This window comes from Pempheris klunzingeri, chromosome 20 (genome assembly GCF_042242105.1).
Source record: "Pempheris klunzingeri isolate RE-2024b chromosome 20, fPemKlu1.hap1, whole genome shotgun sequence".
Taxonomy (NCBI): domain Eukaryota; kingdom Metazoa; phylum Chordata; class Actinopteri; order Acropomatiformes; family Pempheridae; genus Pempheris; species Pempheris klunzingeri.
Genome location: NC_092031.1, coordinates 8,265,937 through 8,286,696, shown reverse-complemented (window position 1 = coordinate 8,286,696; position 20,760 = coordinate 8,265,937). Strand labels below are relative to the sequence as shown.

The 20,760-nt window shown below is 41.7% G+C and overlaps 1 protein-coding gene across 5 annotated transcripts in view; it reads right to left on the bottom strand.

The window, feature by feature from the left end:
- The window catches only part of pald1a (phosphatase domain containing paladin 1a), a 50,233-nt gene that overhangs the window by 20,105 nt on the left and 9,368 nt on the right, over positions 1–20,760 (bottom strand). For all 5 annotated transcript variants that reach the window (XM_070852149.1, XM_070852148.1, XM_070852146.1 and 2 more), the window contains 17 exons: positions 20,172–20,369; positions 19,868–19,970; positions 18,025–18,204; positions 17,390–17,554; positions 17,123–17,283; positions 16,430–16,505; positions 15,291–15,445; positions 15,044–15,140; positions 14,573–14,677; positions 14,211–14,306; positions 13,993–14,127; positions 13,778–13,894; positions 13,145–13,324; positions 12,841–13,038; positions 12,269–12,409; positions 12,068–12,139; positions 9,034–9,174 (listed from right to left, as the gene is read on the bottom strand). In XM_070852149.1, the coding sequence (XP_070708250.1) occupies positions 9,034–9,174; positions 12,068–12,139; positions 12,269–12,409; positions 12,841–13,038; positions 13,145–13,324; positions 13,778–13,894; positions 13,993–14,127; positions 14,211–14,306; positions 14,573–14,677; positions 15,044–15,140; positions 15,291–15,445; positions 16,430–16,505; positions 17,123–17,283; positions 17,390–17,554; positions 18,025–18,204; positions 19,868–19,970; positions 20,172–20,356 (2,307 nt within the window). In that variant the 5' untranslated portion in view covers positions 20,357–20,369. The remainder of the gene's footprint in view (positions 1–9,033; positions 9,175–12,067; positions 12,140–12,268; positions 12,410–12,840; positions 13,039–13,144; positions 13,325–13,777; positions 13,895–13,992; positions 14,128–14,210; positions 14,307–14,572; positions 14,678–15,043; positions 15,141–15,290; positions 15,446–16,429; positions 16,506–17,122; positions 17,284–17,389; positions 17,555–18,024; positions 18,205–19,867; positions 19,971–20,171; positions 20,370–20,760) is intronic.

Sequence of the window (20,760 nt, the reverse complement as noted above, 5' to 3'; positions counted from 1 at the left end):
CAAAACATTGTTTACCCTCAGCTTAGAAATTCTCCAGATGTTATCTCGCAATATTTCATTATGGACTTGCATCATCGAATCTTAGTTCTCTTGTTTAACTCTCCATCTTCAATTTACTGGTGAAAGATCCTATCAGCAGTCTCTCTTTTCATTGTGTCTACTTCTATAAAATTGCACGTTCAAATGTGGACATATTTCTTATATATTCCTCCAGGTTTCATGAACCTAGCCAGCTTATGCATGTTGTTATACATGCAATGCCATTTTTCTGAAAACCCGCCCATCCATCCAGTCTGCCGACTGCCAGGTTGGCCAGCAAGTTATATATCATCTGGCTTCAAGCTGCAGAGCTGATCTTTATGGATCAAGATGGTGCCCAAAATGCCTTTTTTAAAGTAGCAGTGAAGCCATGTAGCAGCCAGTGAGAGGAGGGGCAGAAAAGATGCCTTTATGTTAATGGTTTCTACAGATTCCAATCCTCTGTCTGTCTTTTTCCAGTCGCTCAGCCATATTATGCTGATTAAATCATGAAGTCGAGTTGAGTTGAGGTGGATTTTAGGGGCAAGCTGTGTCAATCCGCATATTGTATATGCAGATCTGCCATTAACCACTCTGTACATCCAGCAAAGGGCTTGAAAATTGTGAAAAGTTAAGCTACTTTCTTATGACGTCACAAGCAAAGTCTTTAGTGGATTCTGATCTCTATCACAATATAGATTTAACCTCCCTTTCATATCTAAACTGAGTGTTTAACAGCTCGAGTCAAAAAGCACCAAAAAATGGGGAACTAAAGAAGGAATGTACTGTATAATCAATGGTCAAAAGGCGTTTGACTAGAAAAGGCCCATTTCTCAGACAGAAAGACAAGCAGAAATACATCACGTGTCTAGTGAGCAGAGATTACAAAAGCCACAGAAGGAGACAGGGCTCATCAACTTAGCCTACACAGAGACTGGAATATCTGCCCACATTAACCACACGCATTATGGTACATTCTGTACATGCACATGCCTGGCAACAGAGCACATGGAGACTCCCATTGTGAATCAATCACTTACTGAGCTATCATAATATCTTGTGCATGCAAACTCAACACTAGGGCATTAAAATGGTATGTCTGCATGCTACAAATAATCAGGCATTCGATATTTCAAAACCCACTGGAGTTCTTCTAATCAAATTCATACTCTTGGCCATAGATGGCTTTTAGTAGTGGTGGTAATAGGAAGCAAATGTATTGATGGATGATTGATTTTTTTTTCTCATGAGCAAGCCACAGAGCTGCTGTGGAGTCCATGTTGTTTGTTAGCCGCACTACACTTTGGTCCAGGGGGAAATTTTTTGATGTATTGCCATTAAATTTGTTACAGACATTCAAGGATCCCAGTGAACCTAAAGAATGATGATTCCACCTAATGACATGAAGACACCAAAATTTCAACATACTAACAATATGTATGTATGTATGTATGTATGTATGTATTATCATTATGCTATGCTCAAAGCACAGCTGACACCTGAGACAGACGAAGAACAACTTGGACAAACCTGGAGCCATGTAGACATGTCCTGAAACAGCCATCATGAAATAGGGTAAATACTTTAAATATGAACCTGCAATAACAGATTTTTTGGCCACTTGCAGGTGGCGAAAAACAAGCTTTGAACACAATGGTGATAAATAATATTTTCACCTTATAAAACTGATATGGAGAATGAATTAGAAAACAATTGACTATTCAAAAAAACAATGAATCGTTATTATGTAGTGTAAAGCTGAGGGGAACTGCAGAGTTTGGTGATGACTGAAATAACACCTTTCACATTCATGTGGTCCATTGTTTATATAAAAACATCATTACGGCCAATTTAAGCAACAACATGCTGTTAGCCTAATAATCACACTGAATTGTCACATTGTTTTTCAATTAATTATTCAGTCTGAAATTATGTTCATGTTTGAGAGAAGGGATTATTTTATGCTGCCAATAAGCAGTGATTTATCCAATCTTTTTAATCCCTGCACTCGACACAGAAGCTGCTATAGCAGTATGTACATCACATCCACACTTGTCGCTGTTGTTGTTCAAATTCTCTGGTACAGAAAATACAGAAGGAAAATAACATATTTTTCATGCCTACAAAGTTCTTTAAGGCTGGGCTGTCTTTTCCCAACCAGGATAACAAACTAGATGCATTTGAATTACTAAATCAAATAAAGGATGAGGGTGGCAACTCAAAGGTATGAAACCATGCTGCTCTTGCATCACCCTCCAGCTAAACATCAAATGCCTTATTAGTCTTGTGATCTTCAGCATTCACTCTATTTTTCAGCATTGAACTTTTTTTTTCTGCTGTAGCAGATATTTCTAACTTCACATAGCTTCTGGCATGGCTATAGGCTTTTAACGAATGATAATATGAAATGTTGTGCATGTTTACCCTCAGTCTGATCTCTGAATATGCCAGCCTAACGGGGAGTCAAAGAAAGACCAACACATGGTTGTCACCACGTGAGCACCTGTTCCTGTCAATATGTTGAACTAGTTGAGGAGATGAAAACCTTCATATTCACAAATAGCTCATGCAATGTGTTTTCGCCAGTGTTCAAAAGCCTGCATGAATCCAATCTGTGTCATTATAATGATTTCCAAGAAGGAAAGACTGGATTTTATATTGTGTCGTATCGTTAGCTATCTCTATAGGAAGGAAAAAGCAGGTCTGAATGTTCCTCGCTGACTGTGTAAGTTGTTGGCACTTTGGGAGAAATTATGGTGTCGTTAACACGGGATTCATCTGTTGCTCAACTGTCCTCACGTATGAAAGACGGCCTCCCTACTGGGGCATTGTAAGAGTGCAATTCCTGGAGCAAGCCAACCCAGTCACGACTGCTGCATTTTTGACATGGTTGGCATTTAAGTGACTTCACCATTGGGATTGTATTCCTGTAGGTATTTGTTCAGCTCCAGTAGCTAGCTTGTGTGAAAGGTGGACCTTTTCCTGGTGAAATGATTTGGGGCTTAGCAGAATCCGTCAGATACCATGACCACAGCTACTGGGGGCATGCTTAAACACTCATGCATGGTTTTGGAGGTAGTTATTCCTGGTCTGTGGGCCTGGAGTAATGACAGGTTTAGTGTGTGGGGGCAGGAAATGGCAACCTTTCTGTGTAGTGCAGTGCTGGGGCCAGTGGTTAAGAGGGGGGTGGGGGACATGAGGGAGGTCAGGGCAAAGGGCAGGCCAGGGCAGTTCAGTTATTCAGGGTAAAAGGGGACAAGACCAGGAGGAAAACATAACGATTTCTAAAGTGGTCAGCATGTAGAGAGTGAGGTGGAGAGTGAAAAGTGTGAAATACACGACATTATAATCACTGCAGAAGCCTTTGGCATCACAAATGCAACATAAAACAGAGATTAGCCTGTCAGGTCTGATAAATGAACAATACACTATACAAAGCCATTATATACTTATTCAGAAAAACTATAGAGGATGTATTTTTTGATCTATGCTGTCATATAGTGCTTGTTAAGATTTTACATTTAATGAATCAACAATAATGATGTCCGTGTTATTGTAACAGTGACAGGGTGAATTTGCCGCTAATGAGGATCTTTACTTTTGATTCTTTCGTAGAAATATGTTGCTATCTTAAGTTTGTAACATGAGCTAGCATTAGCCACCATTAACTACTGGTCATACGAGGCCAAGTAAAGCTGTAGCTGCAAGTGACCTGGGCGCATTCAACCCAGCACCCAATGCATTTGGCTGATTTAACTCTGTTACACTGTCTTGCTGTTGGGCGGTGGATCTACACAACAACTAAGTATGTTAATAAGGTTGCTAATTAGCTCACGGTTTATCATGCACAATGCTGTCTATAATCAAACGACTCCGTCCAGGTATTTTCAGCCTTCAGCCTCCTTCAGCTCATTGCTTTTTGTTAGCTGGACTGACAACAACATAAACAGTGCTGATTCATGTGAAACCATGCGAGGCTGCTCCCAGGTCTGACACATCTCCCGCAGTACAACACAACATTACTTGCCCAGTGGAAAGTCTGAATAACAATTGGCTGGTAAGAACATTAAAAAGGTCTGACTATACAAAGAGATGATAATTTTCTCACAAATTTGTACTTTTCAATCTGTACTTTTTGTTTTAAAAAAGGGACAGACTATTTAATGTATCTGTATCGCACTCTGGCACAACAATTTCCTCCGGGATAAATAAAGGCGGTCTTATTCTTATTCTTATTTTCTCAGGGATAGATGGGTCGGAGCTGGACCTAAACGCCACTGAATTTTGAACTTAAAAACAACAGATGGTAAGTGGATGGAAAGTCACAAACTGGGTGGATGCAGTTCACAAGTACTGATTGTAGAGTGCTATTCTATCGAAAAAACATTTTAAACCACCTGCTGGAGAACATGCAAAGCAGGTGCAGTGGAGTCATACAGTACAAAGCGACTAGGTTCTTTGCAAGCTGCCATTGTGGTGGTAAAAGTTAGAATAATAAGCAGTGCCATTATAGTGATTATAATTTGAGGGTTTCGAATTGCTCGCGGTGAAACCTGATCCTATTTGGGTGCATTTCTCCTGATAACAAAGTGCATCAGGTGTTTTCGCTGATTATTTCCTCTGATTTGGTTGGAAATGTGCTAATCAGTGAAATCACATGGTGCAGTGTATGGCTTGGAATGCATGCAATCTGTTTCATGCAGATCATAATTTAAAGGGAATGTGATTGTCACTGACGGAATCCTACAAACAGATCATCTAAATGTGTGCTGAGCCCACTGAGTATTGTCAGGAAGGATCTTTTCTCATAGAGTTTGTATTTCACTCATCTGAGGTATCTGCTGCAACTGTACAACTAAATCTACTGTTGACAGTTTTGGGAAAAAAAAGCTAGTAAATCATCAATGGCAGAAAATTACAAGGTTAGCATCAATGTTACAAGGGAATTCAGCAGCCGTCTAATGCATCATGTCATGTTAGACATCAGTGGGCAAATTAAATACTCACTAGATGTATTAGAGTATCATTTTAAGTCATTTACAGCAATGGAAACTCGCTTAAAATAAATGAGCTCCTGAATAGCAACTGACTTGTAGCAGCTGCGTATAACACCCCACCCCACCCCACCACCCCCCGGCTACCCAAACTCCTCTGGAAAGTCCCTTGAGATACTTTATTTACCTCTATGTGGGTTTCCACACATAAACACATACACACGTATGTACAACTGCATCACAGCTCACTACTCACTGGACTAACCGTGCACAGAGAGACGTGTTATCCACGTCCAAACAGCTCAGCTGGTTGCACCTGCTCAAATGCGATTCGATCAAAAAAAGTCATTTTGAAGACAGCCGCAGCAAATGCTGCTATTGGCACTGGCATGTGAGAGGCTGGAAATTATGAATAAAAACAACAAACTCTAGCTCTCCCACTTTCCTCCCTCCCACACTGTGCAGGATCTAAATAAGAGCCTCTTTTCAGGAGCTGCGAGTCGACGTGCACTTCAGGCAAGTTGAAGAACCTGTCTCTGCTTCAGGTGGGCTCATTTTCCTGCCAATATTTCCTTTGGCTGTTACCGACTTCACCTTGTAATTGGCCCACTTAGGTCAAGTGGTCATCCTAATTGAGAAGAAAACTGTTAACACAAAGATTCTTGAGCCAAAGAGTATTAAAGATGACCGAGCACATATAGTATGCAAGTATAGAGCTGCAAAATACCAAAGTGGTTCATTAACCGAGAACATGACTTACTTTCCCACCTCACCACTTCTCCCCCATTCTTTTTTTTTTTTCTTCTAATCACTTGCTCTTCTTTCTTAGTAAAACTAATCTGGCTGTCAGTGCTGCAGTGGTCCCTTCAACCCCCCCTTCTTTCCCAAAGACGTCCACTACCTTTCTTTAAGAAAACCTGCTCACAGCATTCTCCCCTTTCTGAAAATATTTTTCCACTGCCCCGTCCAAACCATGAGGGCCTTTCTATGGACGCACGCACACACACACACACACACACACACACACACGGTTTGCCGCTCATTCACTCCAACTCACTCGCTTTCTGATTTTCACATAGTTTCTCGTCATCTGGCTGAAAAAACTTTACATTTTTTGAAAAAAGGTGATACAGGAAAATCGCTGAAACTCTCGCTCACGACTTAGATTGTGAGATTTAACAATCTGGTCTGACAGCACTAAGTATACTAGAGCTAAATGATACTGGTACTGCACAGAGAAACACTAAAATATACTGTATGCAAGCACAATATAATATAATATAATATATAAACGCATTTTGTGAACAAGGAATATCCTGATAAGAAATTAGGATGATGTAGACGAATAATAAAATGGGAAAGCTGCCATAGTAGGAAACTAAACAGATCAGGGTCAGCTAATAAATATGTTTTGATATTCATAATCAGATTCTCAGCTCACCTCCCAAATTATTTCTAATATCCAATAAATTCAGCCTGTGTGTCAGACTAAAGATAGCACACCTATAAACACACAAAGCTCCACAGAGAATGGGAGCAATATCAAAGTAAACACGAGTGTGCACAGATTGCTCAAGGCAATTTTCTACCTCTAACTGGCCTGATGATGAAAGAAAGGGCCCTGCAGCTGATTCCTGTGGAGGAGGGAGAGGGAGGAGGAGGAGGAGGAGAGGAGGAGGAGATGGCGGTGGTGGTAGCAAAGGAGAGGAAGTAACCTCTCCACTGCATTGGCCCTGGTGTTGGAGGATGCATCTGCAATGCGAGGTCATGCCTGGTCAGCAGCAGGGATTTACAGGCCCTTCAAGAGGAACCCGCCCCTGTCCCCCCAAAAACCCCACCCACACTGCACCTCCAACCCCCCCCACCCTTCCCAGGCCCCTCTGGGAGCTGGCGGACGGTTCGGGGCCCAGTGTAAATATATTTTTTCTCTATCAAAGACACATTTTCCAACCACTGTCAAAGGGGAGGAGGGGAGGGCTACGAGAGGAGAGGGAGAGAGAGTGGGGGTGAAATTTTCCCCTCTTCTTCCCCCCTTTTTCTCCCCCTTCTCTTGTCTGCCGCTGCCTGCTGAGTTCGAGCAACATCTGGCACTGTTTATCACCTGGCCTGTTGGTTCAGGCAGGAAGGGAAAGGCTGAAAGGGGGGACATAGTGCCAATCTGAGCTCTGCTACAGCAGGATTAACAGATAATTCTGATTTATTACAATTTGGGTCCCATTTCTTTTGTTTCAGCCATCATTTCTATTGGTTATAATATGTATGGTAGCAAAAAATTGTAAAAAGTCAAAGATTAATTGGAGAGTTCATCTGTAAACTTTAATGAATGTTTACAACATAAAGTTTGGGTACAAATGTTCCTTCTCTGTTCATAATAATAATAATTGGCTAACTTGGGAGTTTGTTTACATGTGATAATCTAAATGTTTCTTTAAAACAAGCAAAAGTTCTGTTCACATCCAGAATTTCTCACCAAAACACGTGTATGTATGTATGTAAAGATATCGTGGGCATTTCCTTCCAAAGCTTATTTTTTTGATGTTATAAATCGTGCATTGTTTACGGTCATGTCAGCTAGCTTGCCATCCTCAGTGTTACTACCTCTGCTGATGCGTTGCTACACTCTGTTGCTTATTACAACTGCCAACTGTCCATCAGTACAGCAGTGTGGAACTGGTGATGGGAAGGCGTATTGTATTGCTTGCATCACCATGAGAGCAAAACAGGGACCCCTTCATAAAAACATGAATCCAAAGCACTACTAGTGGTAAAAAAAAAAAAAAAACTCAACAGGGTTCAATGCAATTATTACTAATTGACAGCCAGAAGTACCAAAATAAGAAAAATTTTTTAACCAGAATTATCCCAGTTTTACCTCACAAATATGTGTACATACGTGTATTAAGCTTGCATTGCTGCACATGTAATTATCATGCAAATAACCTAATTGATCTGAAAGTGAGCCGATAGCGTGTCTTTTCCTGGAGCCTGGCACCAGAGAGTGACAGACGGAGAGAGAATATAGGCGGAAGACAAGGTTCACAGGACAATGAGGCCCATTGATACGGTGGAGACAGGACCGGGTGCCTCCAGCGCGCCGAGAACGGCTGACGGTGCACAGAGGCACAATGATTGCAGTCTGCATTACAAATGGCTAAAACAGAGCCGTGGTCCTGCAGAGGCCACAGCATCAGGAGAGACCTTGTCCAGATTGGTCTTTTTTAAACCCCACTTCGGGCTAGTGTTGTTCTCTTTTTGCTTTGTTTATTACACAGAATGTCTTTCAGAGATGGACTTGCAGCTGCTTTTCATCCTTTTTTTTTTTTCACTGTGCAAAGATTTAAAATATTTCTCTACCTCATCTGTTTCTCTTTACCTGCATTTCCTCATTGTGCATATTCAATAAAGGAAATCTCATAAATTCAGCTCAGCTTCAGACATTAAAAGACACTAAAAGCATGTAGCAAACAAAACAGCTGACTCTGATCTGACATGCTATTTAATACCACTTGGACCACAGACAGCACAAAATAACTACATCTATCAGAGTGAACAGACGGCCCTTGTGCTTTGCGCGGCAGGCACACTAAATGAATCTTCTAGTGGTCAAGCCTGAAAGTCCCATGAGAGTTCACTTCTTTTCCTGCCTTCTGGCCACTCACTCTTTTCCATTTAAACCCAAAGGAATTCCATTGACTTTTAGAGATAAGTTATATAGCACCACAATCATTTTCCACGCTCTGCAGCTCATGCCTACAGAGTAGTGGATCATTCATGTCTCTGGGATCCAAGCTGCTGTGGCTGTAAAACGACATCTAAACAAGTTCTTGACGCCATCTATGGGGCTCATGAGAAACTGCACCTAAATCCTTAATAACATGCTGATTGTGTCTCAGCATTCAGGAGGACATTCAAGTGGTATTTTTCTGAATTTGATTAACCCTCTGGAGAGAAACATGTCAGGATTTACTTCACAATTCAGACATCATCCAGGAATGGAGATGGAGATGGAGATGTGTGGTACCTGTCTGTATGTGCAGATGATGATCTCTCTCATATGGTAGTGCATGGGGGTCATGGTCTCGCTGACAGAGTCCAGGGCCATGTCCACCTCCTTCTTCATCCTGTGGCCGTCGGGGAGCAGACGCACCAGCTGCATCACGACCTGCACACGCAAAACAACAACACTTAGGAGGAGCGTTTCCTTCCACATGGCTTTATGTTCTTTTAATGAATGAGGCAGTGTGGCGATGCGGCAAGTGTATAAACTCTGGCATTTCAACTCACTATTTCTTTGAGCAAAATGCACATTAAAACAAATGAATCTAAATGTCATTAAACTAAGGTTTCTACTACTGTTTCCGAGGTCAAGAATGGACTTCAAATCTCATCGTTTAAAATGTTTTTATCCTTTCCAACTGTCAATCCTGTAAGGTCAGTTGATAAGAGGAGCACCACCTGTCAGTCCTGGACTAATTGAAATTCTGCTGTCATCATGTTCATCTACAGTCTTGACCTAATTGAGATGGCGAATGTTGCCTTAGCACTGTGTGGCAGTCAGCGGCAAGCTAGACCTTGTTGGTGGCCCCTCTGTAGCTGGTTTACCTCAGATACGAACGATAACACCGATAAGAAGAAGAGGAGGAGGCAGGAGGCAGAGGGGGAGGAAAACCAAAGAGCAGGATCAGAGAATAGAACAAGCCTGTGGGCAAACTCTCTCTATTTTCTCATTCACTGTGTGTGTCACACCAGCAGCATCAGCACGCAACCTGACCACTGTCCTTAGGACAAACACACACACACACACACACACACACACACACACACACACACATCTGAGTCTAGTCACAGGAAGCATTTTCAATTTTCTCCTTAAGGTTTCTCTTGAGGTGCAATTTTTTCTTTTGTATTCTACTGAAAGCTGTAATCCATGACACACCTTTTAATACACACACACACACACACACACACACACACTAAACATATTAATGGAATAGAAAACTATTTAAACAGTGAAGTAAAGTAGGCCTGTAGTGTTTTGTGCTGCTTAAGTTTGACATGGTTAAAAAAATACTGATTTGGGCATAGCATGACATTTCAGTGATGAAAAACTAAATTTAAGCAGTTTCTTGAAGATTAAAAAGGGTTTGAAAACAATTTATTCAAGGGCTTAAGTGAGTTTAGCTGAAGTTGATTGACTCATTTGGCCACATGGGGGCAGTAAAAATAAGTCATTAACAACACATCCACATATTCACACCTTTTAAATTGATTTGGTGCTGCAGATTCATATGAGAACTCTCTATTGGTTAATCACTACATGCGACCCCTTTCACATTGTCACATAGTATTCACAAGGACATCTGATACATTGATATTGAAAAAAAATTAGATTTGAGTGCTCTAGGGAAATCTTAATATAGCTGCTAAGGCGGATTACCACTATATCACTATATCACAGTAGGAGAGGATTATCTAACACAACATGAGTTCCTCCATCACGTATTGCTTTGGACCTCACAGCCATAGCAACACTTTTTGGCAGATAAGGCAATGGGGATGGCAACATCACACATCCTTCACAAGTTGAATTGGAGGCAGACGGGGTTTCCGTGGCGACCACTCGGTGTATCTTAGAAACTCTGGTGGCTGAGCTGTTGTGATTGGCACACGGCATTGTGTGCCTGCAGAGCACAGTCTCTTTCTGTGTGCCCATGTTTACAGTGCTGAGGACACGACCAGCAGGTTCAATTCACTGATTCAATGTCACAACTCTGAATCAAGGAGGGAACCCAGGAGCTCTAATTCACGGCCATTATTCAGAGCAGGGGAGAAAGGCTTTAGCTTCTGGCTTTGTTTGGCCAAAGCTTTCAATCAGCAGAGTTTGAATTTAGAAAGCTTAATGGGTCTCTACATAATCCCTGTAATAAACAGTTGTGTGACATGCTTGGTTTGTTTGGGGAAAGTGGTTATTGATGACTGGTTACAACCAAGCTGACGTTATGGTGTTTACAATTCAAAAAGGTTTTTCTAGCATCTATTGCTTTTACTGATTATACTCTAAGGTAGTGAAATCTTTGTTGGTGTTCTAAGGACTCATACACACGCGCACAAAAGGTTCAGGCATGTATTATTTCTTTGTTTGTTCAGCAGCAGCATTAGAGCTGAACAAACAAAGAAATGAGTGCCACATACAGAAATTCCACGATTCACCAACAGATAAATCGAAGGCTTTAAAAGGTTCCGGTATTGTGCTGTTTTGATCGTTATCTGACATCTGGTAAATGCAGCACGGCAATACAACAGCAATAAACAACTGTTAAGAGATCATCAAAATGCAAACAGTGGGCTGACGCGGACAGGAAGCAGCAAATTACACTGTGGTTTGAATCTATATGTTGTAGTGCACACACGCATTATAATGTTTTACTCATGCAATATTCCAAAAAACCCTCATCTTTTTCTTGTTTGACTAAAGTAGCAAGATGCGGATTTGTTACGTGTATAGTCATAGATTTGTTTCAATCATGATGAATGAATGAGTTATCAACCCCACACTGTTTATTTTCTACATTGTCTGCTGAGGAAGAGCAACCAAAGATCCTGTCTTAGTATTAACGTTGATATGAAAATGGTTGATAAACCTGTGATGGAGCTGAAAAGGAAATCCAATCAGTAACGTTTGGATGGTTGTAACTAATAATTCTTTTTATTAGCAGTTAATTGTTTTGCCCATAAAATATCAGACACTAGTGAAGAATGTCCTGCATGATTTCCTACAGTCCCAGGTGATGTCTGGAGGTAGCAAATATGTCATTCTTGCTTCAAAATTACAAATTTCATGTTGATTGACTAATTAATTTATTGACTAATCACTGTGGCTCTAAACCCTTCTCAGTATGAATAAACTGTTAATTAAAAAACTTGATTTATCTGCAGCTCCAGTTCAGTAGTTCTGATCTCAGTAGAATCTGACTCTAAGTTTCCTTAAAATGACAGAAAGTATTAACTGTTATCACAAGCTAGAGACAGCTCTGGTTTTTTAAAAGTGTAAATACCTCAAATTCTCCTTTTGTGTACTTGGCGTCAGGAACACTCACAATCTCATCATCACCAAACTCTGGAAAACCCTGCAGGGGGAAGACACCGGTTTTTACATTAATTTGGATGATGAAAATACTGCAGCCACATTTGATCATTTCAAGGTATAACACAGAAGGCCTCAATGAAAATGCAGAAAACACAAGGAGGCGTCTTACATTAAAGTGCCAGAGAGTCAGAACAGACACGACCATGGCGGTCGTGGTCCTGCCTCTGCCGTTAGAGCAGTTAAAAACGAAGGCTGAGTGAGAGTCCTCAGCCAAGGCGCTCTTCATGGCCTCCAACAGCTTATCAAAATCCTGAGAACAACAACACACACACAGTTTTCATACAAAAACACACACACACAAACTGTACCTCAATATCTCTTTATCTGGCCTATATGTATCATAAGGAATTCAATCAAACTACTTTGTTGTGATGTACATATCTTTACATCAAATATATCAAAATATGAATTAGGGCTAAAATCAATTATTCAAACTCATTTATAACTGTAACTTTACATTTTTGCTTCACATTTAGACAAAAGAAAACGCAAACACATGCAATTTGAGTTTTATTGCTGCAGGGTGAAAGGCTCTGTACAGCAGTAACATTCTTAGCCACTAGAGGGAGCACACGGTTTGCTAATTGTCACATCTCTTAATCACAGGCAGCTACAGAATGAACTTTTAAGCTGTTTCTGCACCTCATGCCTACTTGTTTGTGAGTGTATTCACATCCTTACCTCCTCTCTGGGCGCGCCGCAGTCCGGCAGAGGAATGCGTTTGTAGACGAGGCCCTGGTGGGAGGCCTTGTGCTGGTTGAAGATCTCCTGGACCGACAGGCAGCTTTTAAACATCTTCATCTGTTTCTCCTGCTCGAGCGTCACCTCGAGCCATTTCTGCGCTTGCAGGATCTCCTCTTTCAGAGACATCTCCAGTTTCTACAGGTGGGGAGGGGGCATGGGAGCAATTTCACTTCAACTGTTCAAAGCTTTCAAATTGTTTGTATGATTGTAACACCCGTGAAAAGCTGCAATTTCACTCCACCTCTATTAGCTGTGGGTCAGAGGACGGGATAGAAATGTGCTGGTCCAGGCACGAGGGCTCCCTTGGCATAAAAATCTGACCATTCCCTTCCAGCACCAGCTCCTCCTGCAAGTTGACCCACAACACGTGGCTGTGCTTCCTCTTCTCATCTGTCAGATGGGCCAGAACTGCTCCGGTGGCCTGCACACAGCAAGTTCACGATTAAACTGAGGGGAGCTGGGAGAGCGGCTCGAGCATCCTGAGGTGGGCGTGAACCTGAGTCATTCCTCTGAATCTATTTCTGCTCTCATACGTACTCATGACTGCAAGGATGTACTTTGGTGATGATTGCAAAAATGTCAGTTTGATTTGAAATAGCATTGTCTGTGACAATGGGGATGCGCAAAATCAGTCTTTTACAAATTGTACTAAAAAAAGTATTATATCTTCTGCTCTTTCTCTTGATTCGTAACGTCTAATAAGCTCCAAAAATGACTACTTACAGAGAAGTGCATTACAAATAATCCTGTCTAGATGGAAGTGGTAGTTCATAAAACAAATGATCCCTTCTTCAATCCTTCAAGAAGATGTTTAGGATTTCTGTGATTAAATCAAACAGTATCAGATACTAAAGCATGAGGGAATTTGCTGCACCTCTGATGTTGGCTGAGCCACTCCATAAACGGGCATCTTGGGCACTCGTCTGAAATTAACCGCCTTCATCTCCTTCATTGTGCTGAGGACGTCCGGAGCCAAGCACTCATCAGCAACCTGTGATGACACATGCACTTATATATTACTCATAACACATCATATAGAGTGCATCAACCACAGCATCAGTCGTCTGTGTGTGTGCCCGATTTCCTCACCAGGACGCGAGCTCCTCTGGTGACCAGATCGGCCGGGGCTGAGAGCTCTGATAGGTCCATGCAGGCCAGTAACCTGTACAGCCACGCGTGGCAGCACATCCACTGGCTGAAGTTGGACACAAAGGCAAGAGGATACTGCAAAATGCAACATATGGTTACAACTCAAGATTATTTTACTTACATTGACAAAGAACTTTACACTGGGAAAGAAAAACTACCTGTTCGTGAAGGTATGCGTTAAATACAATCAAGTAGTAGTAGCGCTCCAAGCTCTGCATGGTTCTGCTGAGAAAGTAGTCTTTGGTACTGCTTCCCTAAGACACAAACAACAGCTTCAATGTCTTCATAGTAGTAGCTCATATTTCTTTATTTATACACTCTAATATTATCCATTACATAACTCCTCCATCAGCTCAGGGGCCCACAGTGATAAAGACTTTCTCTGCATCATCATCATCCTTTGATTTCTATCTCACTCTTGCTTTTTTTTAGCAGAATGTAAACTGAGCAGAAAAAGAAATTCCAGATCGCTGACAGCGCTGCAAAATCCCAACTGTAAACAAAATGGATTGTCACTAACCTGAATTTGATAGTCTTCTCCAATCCCCTCAAGCTTACTCTTGTTCTCATATATTGCTTCTTTTATGTTGTGCATCTCTGAACACAGGGTGATAGCCTGATCAACCTGTCAGATAAAAACAAGCAAATCTCAACTTCAACATTTTTAGTGTTGTCAAGATACAATTTTTGGTTCATTAGAATGAAACATAAAATCAATTTGACATTTTAAGACCTTGATCTAAACACTAGAATGCAAAGATTTATTCTAAGAATATTTGAAGATATATTAAAATACTTGAAAACAAACTCCCTCCCAAATTCACTCTTCAGAAAATCCAGAGTCCAGGAATATTCTTACATATTTTTGAGTGGAGAGGATTAAACAACAAGAATTACAACAAACATGAACAAAAAAATTCTTGTTTAACCTATAGCCCTATATTTCTTTTCTTAAACCAGCTGCTGAGATGGTGGAGGTTATCTGCTTTACCTCCTCCATAACCTGCTGTCCATTAGGCAGCTTGTTGATCAGGGACTGGATGACCTTGAACAGTGGTTTGGGCTCTGAAGCTGCTGCCTCCTCAGCTCTGCAAAACAAGGCAAACAAGGTCAAGTCCTGGTGTGGCCTTGGCCCCAAAAGAGGCTAAATGAAACAAATGTCACAGCTAAGTCATTACAAAGTATCATTAAACATGCGATGAAGTTTTATGTTGAGTCATTCCAGATGCAGTTCTTACTGAGGCGGCGGGTGTGAATCACCCCTCAGGCGATTCATGACCAGCGTGCCCAGGATCATGGCTAGGTTGGTGCGGCCGACGCCCACCTGGCAGCTGAAGAGTAGAGCGGGCAGCCTCTGCGAAGCATCGGGGCCCCGAGACAAGCTGGTGCTCTCCTGAAAAACAGAGCACATATAGAGAAGCGTCTCTTGGAGATGGCACACCTCACAGAGATGAACGGTGTTGTGTCATTAGGGTGACAATGACATTTTATAATCTGTGCTTAAGATGAAAATGTTCCCGAGTGAGCTTGGTTTTGGTGATATGTGGATCAAAAGATGTTAAAACTGGCTTCCAGTGGTTGAAAAATAAAAGCTTTTTGGACATCAATATTGATATAACCTGCTTCATGCAGTCACCGAAGAGCACTTCAGCAAAATTTTGCACAGTTTTAATCTTGAGGCCTAAATGTTTTTCTGCCTGCGAATTAAAATCAATATGAATTAAAATCAAATCACTACTTACTGGTTCCTAATGTCATTTTGAAAACATGTGAGTTGAGAGGAGGAAACTGGATTAAAAGACCTGTTTAAACCTTGAGATCTTTCAACAAACACAAACTCAAGGATAATGCCATGAGTGAGAACCACAAAAGGGAAGAGTGAGAGAAAGAGCGCGGCAGGACCCAGTAAAGCTCTGATCCAAACACAGTTTTAAAAAAAAACTGAGCCACTTTCCAACCGCAGGGAACAAGACCGGCTGCTGCAAGTCAGTCCAAAAAAGGACAAAACTAGACAAAAAGAACATCCTGTGTGAGTGAAGGGCAGGACGGAAACCAGACAGAGCGGACGACCACAGAAGGGACATGAAGTGAGTACAGACTGCAGGTTTTCTGCCATTTCTTTATATCAGACTTATTAGTGATTGATAGCACAGCCGTCTCTTGGAGACCGATTCAAAAGGGTACATGCGGATTAAAAACAAAGCCCCTGTGACCTTTTGCTACCTGAGTGAGAAAGTCCAGATGCTCTGCAATATTCCAGCCATTAATAACTTTAATGGCACATCAAAACAAGATCCCATCAAGCAGAGCACAACCAAACAAGGTCTATCAAATTGGTCGACTGCTTCTGTGATTGACGTTTTTTACACGGGCTTACCCTGAGTATGTTAATAAATGCATCAAAGTCTTCTTCCATTGGTGCTCCCTCCATAGGTAGTGGTAATCTGTAGTACCTGCAATGCAACAGATTGTTACTGAGATTAGAGCCTGCACCTGTGTTGTGGCAATAATGCCCTTATGTAGATCATAACACACTGCACATACACATCTGACCTAAAGTAAGATTCGACAGCTGAGCTCCCTCATGTTGTGTTTACTAATCTCATGAGTCTCGTATAGAAAATCCCTCTGCAATCCACAAGGGATGATGGGAGGGATCATAATCGTGGGATCTTTAATGTTCCTTTAAAATTCCACCACCTGGAATTTTTGAGCATCTATAATAAAACATCCTACTGCTTTCTTTTGACCAAAATAAACTTCAAGAGAGTCAGAGACGAGGCCTCGGCGCTCTCCTCTGGGAATAATATATTCTCTTGCCCTGGAAATGTTGCAAGCAGCTCATGACATCTCAATAAAGCCGACTCCGCTGATCTGATTGCAAACAGGAAGCTGCAATCTTTAGAATTTTTACACCCCGCCCCCTTCAGAAAAAGCAGGGCAACCAGCCTTTGCACAAACAAACGCCACTATTTATAACCTGTCCTGCATATTCTACAGCAGGCAGCCACACGTAAACTGACGTGCGAACTGAGGAGCTAAGAGCTAATAAAGGAACAATGTAAACAACCTGTAGGCCGGCATGGTGAAGATGGGCCTCTTATAGACCTCCTCTGTCACATGGATGTCCTCCTCACACGTGATAGACATCTTCTGCGGCTCGTCTTTAAAGTACTCGATGTCGTTGTAGACGTAGAAGATATTTTCATTTAGCTTGGCAAAATCGTGGAGCTGCGGCGGAAGGAAAAAAGGAGTGTTTTAAAACATGTAAACTTTTATGCGCCCCAAAAACTCTGCTTTGTAACATGCAGATGCTGAGTAAGTGCCTGTTGGTCACCTCTTTCCTGACAGTGAGCTCCAAGCTCTCCACCAACTCCTCCTTTTCCAGGCCATGAAGGTTCTCGTGTAGGTTTTCCTTCCTCCTGGGGGTGTACGGCACAAAGTCGTCATCCTTGTGCAGGAAAACCACCGGCTCCTCTCTTACACAGAAGAATATAACCTCCTGTTTGCAAAAGTACAGAAAGACAGGCAGCAAATAATCGCTTTTTTAAAGTAAATGATTGTTGCCTTCTACCACTTCCAAAAGCAACTGGAAACAATCTGTTGTCATATAACATGCAGCACATGAGTAAGGAGTTTGGAGAGGCCCGACGTATAATTTTGTCAATTTCATTTCAATTACGGTCAGTTTCTAGCTGCTGTAAGCAGAGAGATTCATTTTCCACTGGTACACATGACCGCAACTTTCTGTTTGCTCAGTTCTACAATTCAGCCACAGCCTCCACTGAGCACTTGACTCCTCAAATATTTACTGACAACATGGCTAGAAAGAGGCCAGGCAGAGATACACAGGCACCAACCAAAGAGAATTAAGGTCATAAAATCTACAGGTCAACAAATGAACAACGTATGCAAGCTTATGTGGGTTGCTAAGAAATTCATGTTGGCTACATGTGTAGAAAAGAAAATAACCTCGTGTCCTTGCGCCTGGAGCCTCTGCAGAACCTGTTTGAAGCCATTCAGGCTCGGCTGGCCCATCCCATACAGCGGGTAGGACCCCTTGACTTGGCGGAAGTTGGGCGCGCCATAGCTGCCCGTGGTATTGAGGACATCTGCTTTGCTGTACACATCCTGGACCATGAAGTACTCACCCTGGAAAGCAATGCAACTTTTATCTGACTTTATCTGACACCATGACTCTAATGCAGTATCTCTCCAGCTTCCACTTGAGGATGCATTTGCATTTGTAAATTCTGCAGAGCAAATATGTCAACACTTCAGTTGTTGGATAAATCTGAAAATGGTGTTTACACGTGAACGACTTGCATCCTCACTGGCTTTTGAAGCCTTTTGGTTAAGTTTTTACTTCTTCACCCACACAGAAACAGCAAAACAATGGAAAAATGGCTAAAATCTCGCCTTCTTCCTCCTCTTTCTGTCGGCAAACAACAGAAACGACACAGTCTGGTTACTCTGTTGTCTCAACAGGCTAAATCTCTTCTCTGTCGCCTCAATCTATTCTAGGATTACTTATACTGTGTTTCAATAGAGCTGAGTCTGTCAAAATTTAAGTTTCCATTGTTAGTGTCAATTGATAACATTAATTCACTGTACTATGAATCTAATCACTTCTCATCATCAATTCTTTGAAGTTCTTGGATGCACAAATATAAATACAGATAATTGAAAACTGGGATGGGTTCAAATTTTGATCCAGTTCCAGGTCGGTAAGATACCCACACCTGTAAGGCCCTCTGGCAAACAAATACGCTAATGATTCTTTCATTTCCAATATCTTTTGCATCTTTCTGAAAAGCAATACTTGCGAGAGGGCACTTACAACAAAGGAGGGGGAACGACAGGACCCTCGTCACCTACCCATCATTATATCAAACTAAGAGTTAGTAGCAACATAAAAGAAGAATTAATAGAAAAATATTAGATTAATTATTAAGTTTCTACTGTATTGCCATTCATTCTGCAGCTGTAGCAAGTTTTTCCTCTCAGCAAAAAGGTGGCAGGAGTCAGGAGAGGGTTAATGAACATCACAGAGCAGTGACAAAGTATGTGGTGAAAGCCCAACACCCTGTCAGCAGAAAAGAATCTGTGAATTTCTAAAACTTTACTGGTTTAGTTATGATACCGAAATAAAAACAGGACTTACAAAATGTCTTAATTCCCCACCAAACAAACAAAGATTTAATAAGGGATCAGAAATGGTACGAAAGCAATTAGTGGATTCAGATTTTTTGTTTAAAAACCTGTGTTGTGCGATTGTATCAAAAACACAAAATACTTGTGTATCAGAAATGTTACAAACTAGTGTGAGCATAGTGATATATATCATCATATATTGTCATATTTCAGCATCTTTTCTTTCTGCACTCCAACGTGAAGCTGGCATTCTCAGATTTCTCCTCTGTGCAGAGTGAGAAACAAAGCACCGTTTTTGGTTGTGAAAGCCGCCCACTTAGTGTGGATGGAAGGCAAAGATGTGGTTTCAAATGTATCTGCCCTGATCTTACTGTAGGCAAAACTACAAAATAAAGTGGCTGCGGGTAAACACTGACAAAACACTGCATGCTTGAACAGACACAGCAGAGGTGCCGGAGCAGATCAAAGCCCCGATAGAAAGGTGACAACATTCCTGTTTCAATGGTTGTCCCAGATCATAAAACAGCGCATGACAATGTTCCTATGTCTCTCTGCAATTTGGACATACGAATGTGAAAAGAGCAGGCATAAAGGTAGGTGAGATGATTCCATGTCTTTCCATGAGAGTGCGACAGAGGTTTGTCCTGCATGTTGACCTCACCTGCACCAGGTAGTGCTCGGGCATAGCATCTGATATCCGACCGACCTTGTAGTTGGTCTTGAGGATGTCATCGTGAATCTGAAATTCCTGTCTGCAATTATACCTGTAAAAACAGAGCACAACAGTAGGTCTGGATGGTAAACAGAGGTCAATTCAATTATCAGCTACTATTTGCCAGGCCAGGATTGACAAATGAGATGATAACAGGGGCAAACACTTCGGCTAGAGGGCGGGGGATGTCACCACAGTGATCAAAGAGGATTAACACCCAATTGTGAGAACGCGGATTCGGGGAGGGACTTACGTGATGACGACAGGTGCGACTTTGTTGGTGATAATGGACTTGGCCTTGTTGTTGTGGATGTTGACTGTCTGAAAGGGGCTCATGCTAAGAGACTGCCTGCTGTCGGCCATCCCGTTGCCATGGACACACTCAAGCGGAGACGCTACGGAAACAGGCTGTGGCGCGGCACTGGCAGTCGTACCCATGCTCCACAAGCAGCTGTGAATGAAATCGCAGTGGACTCAGAAACAGGAAGCAAGCGACCTCACACACATACACACAGTGGCAACAACTACAGTATAATTGGAGGGTGACAACGCTTAACAGACATATTTCAAGTGTGAAAATATTCGGTAAGTGTCTCACACCTTCACACTGAAGTGATTGAAAAAAAACCTTATCATCTGCATAGCATGTGAATTCATTTTTGAGGTAACATACAGAACGGTTTGTCACATTTTTAAGACATTTCGAGACATAGCTCTTGGGATTGGCCATTATTTTGGTCAAGCCTGACCTCAGCAACTATTAGAGGGACTGCCATAAAGACATTTATAGTCTCCAGAGGATGGACTGTGATAACGTTGATGCTATCCCTGTATCCGCTCAG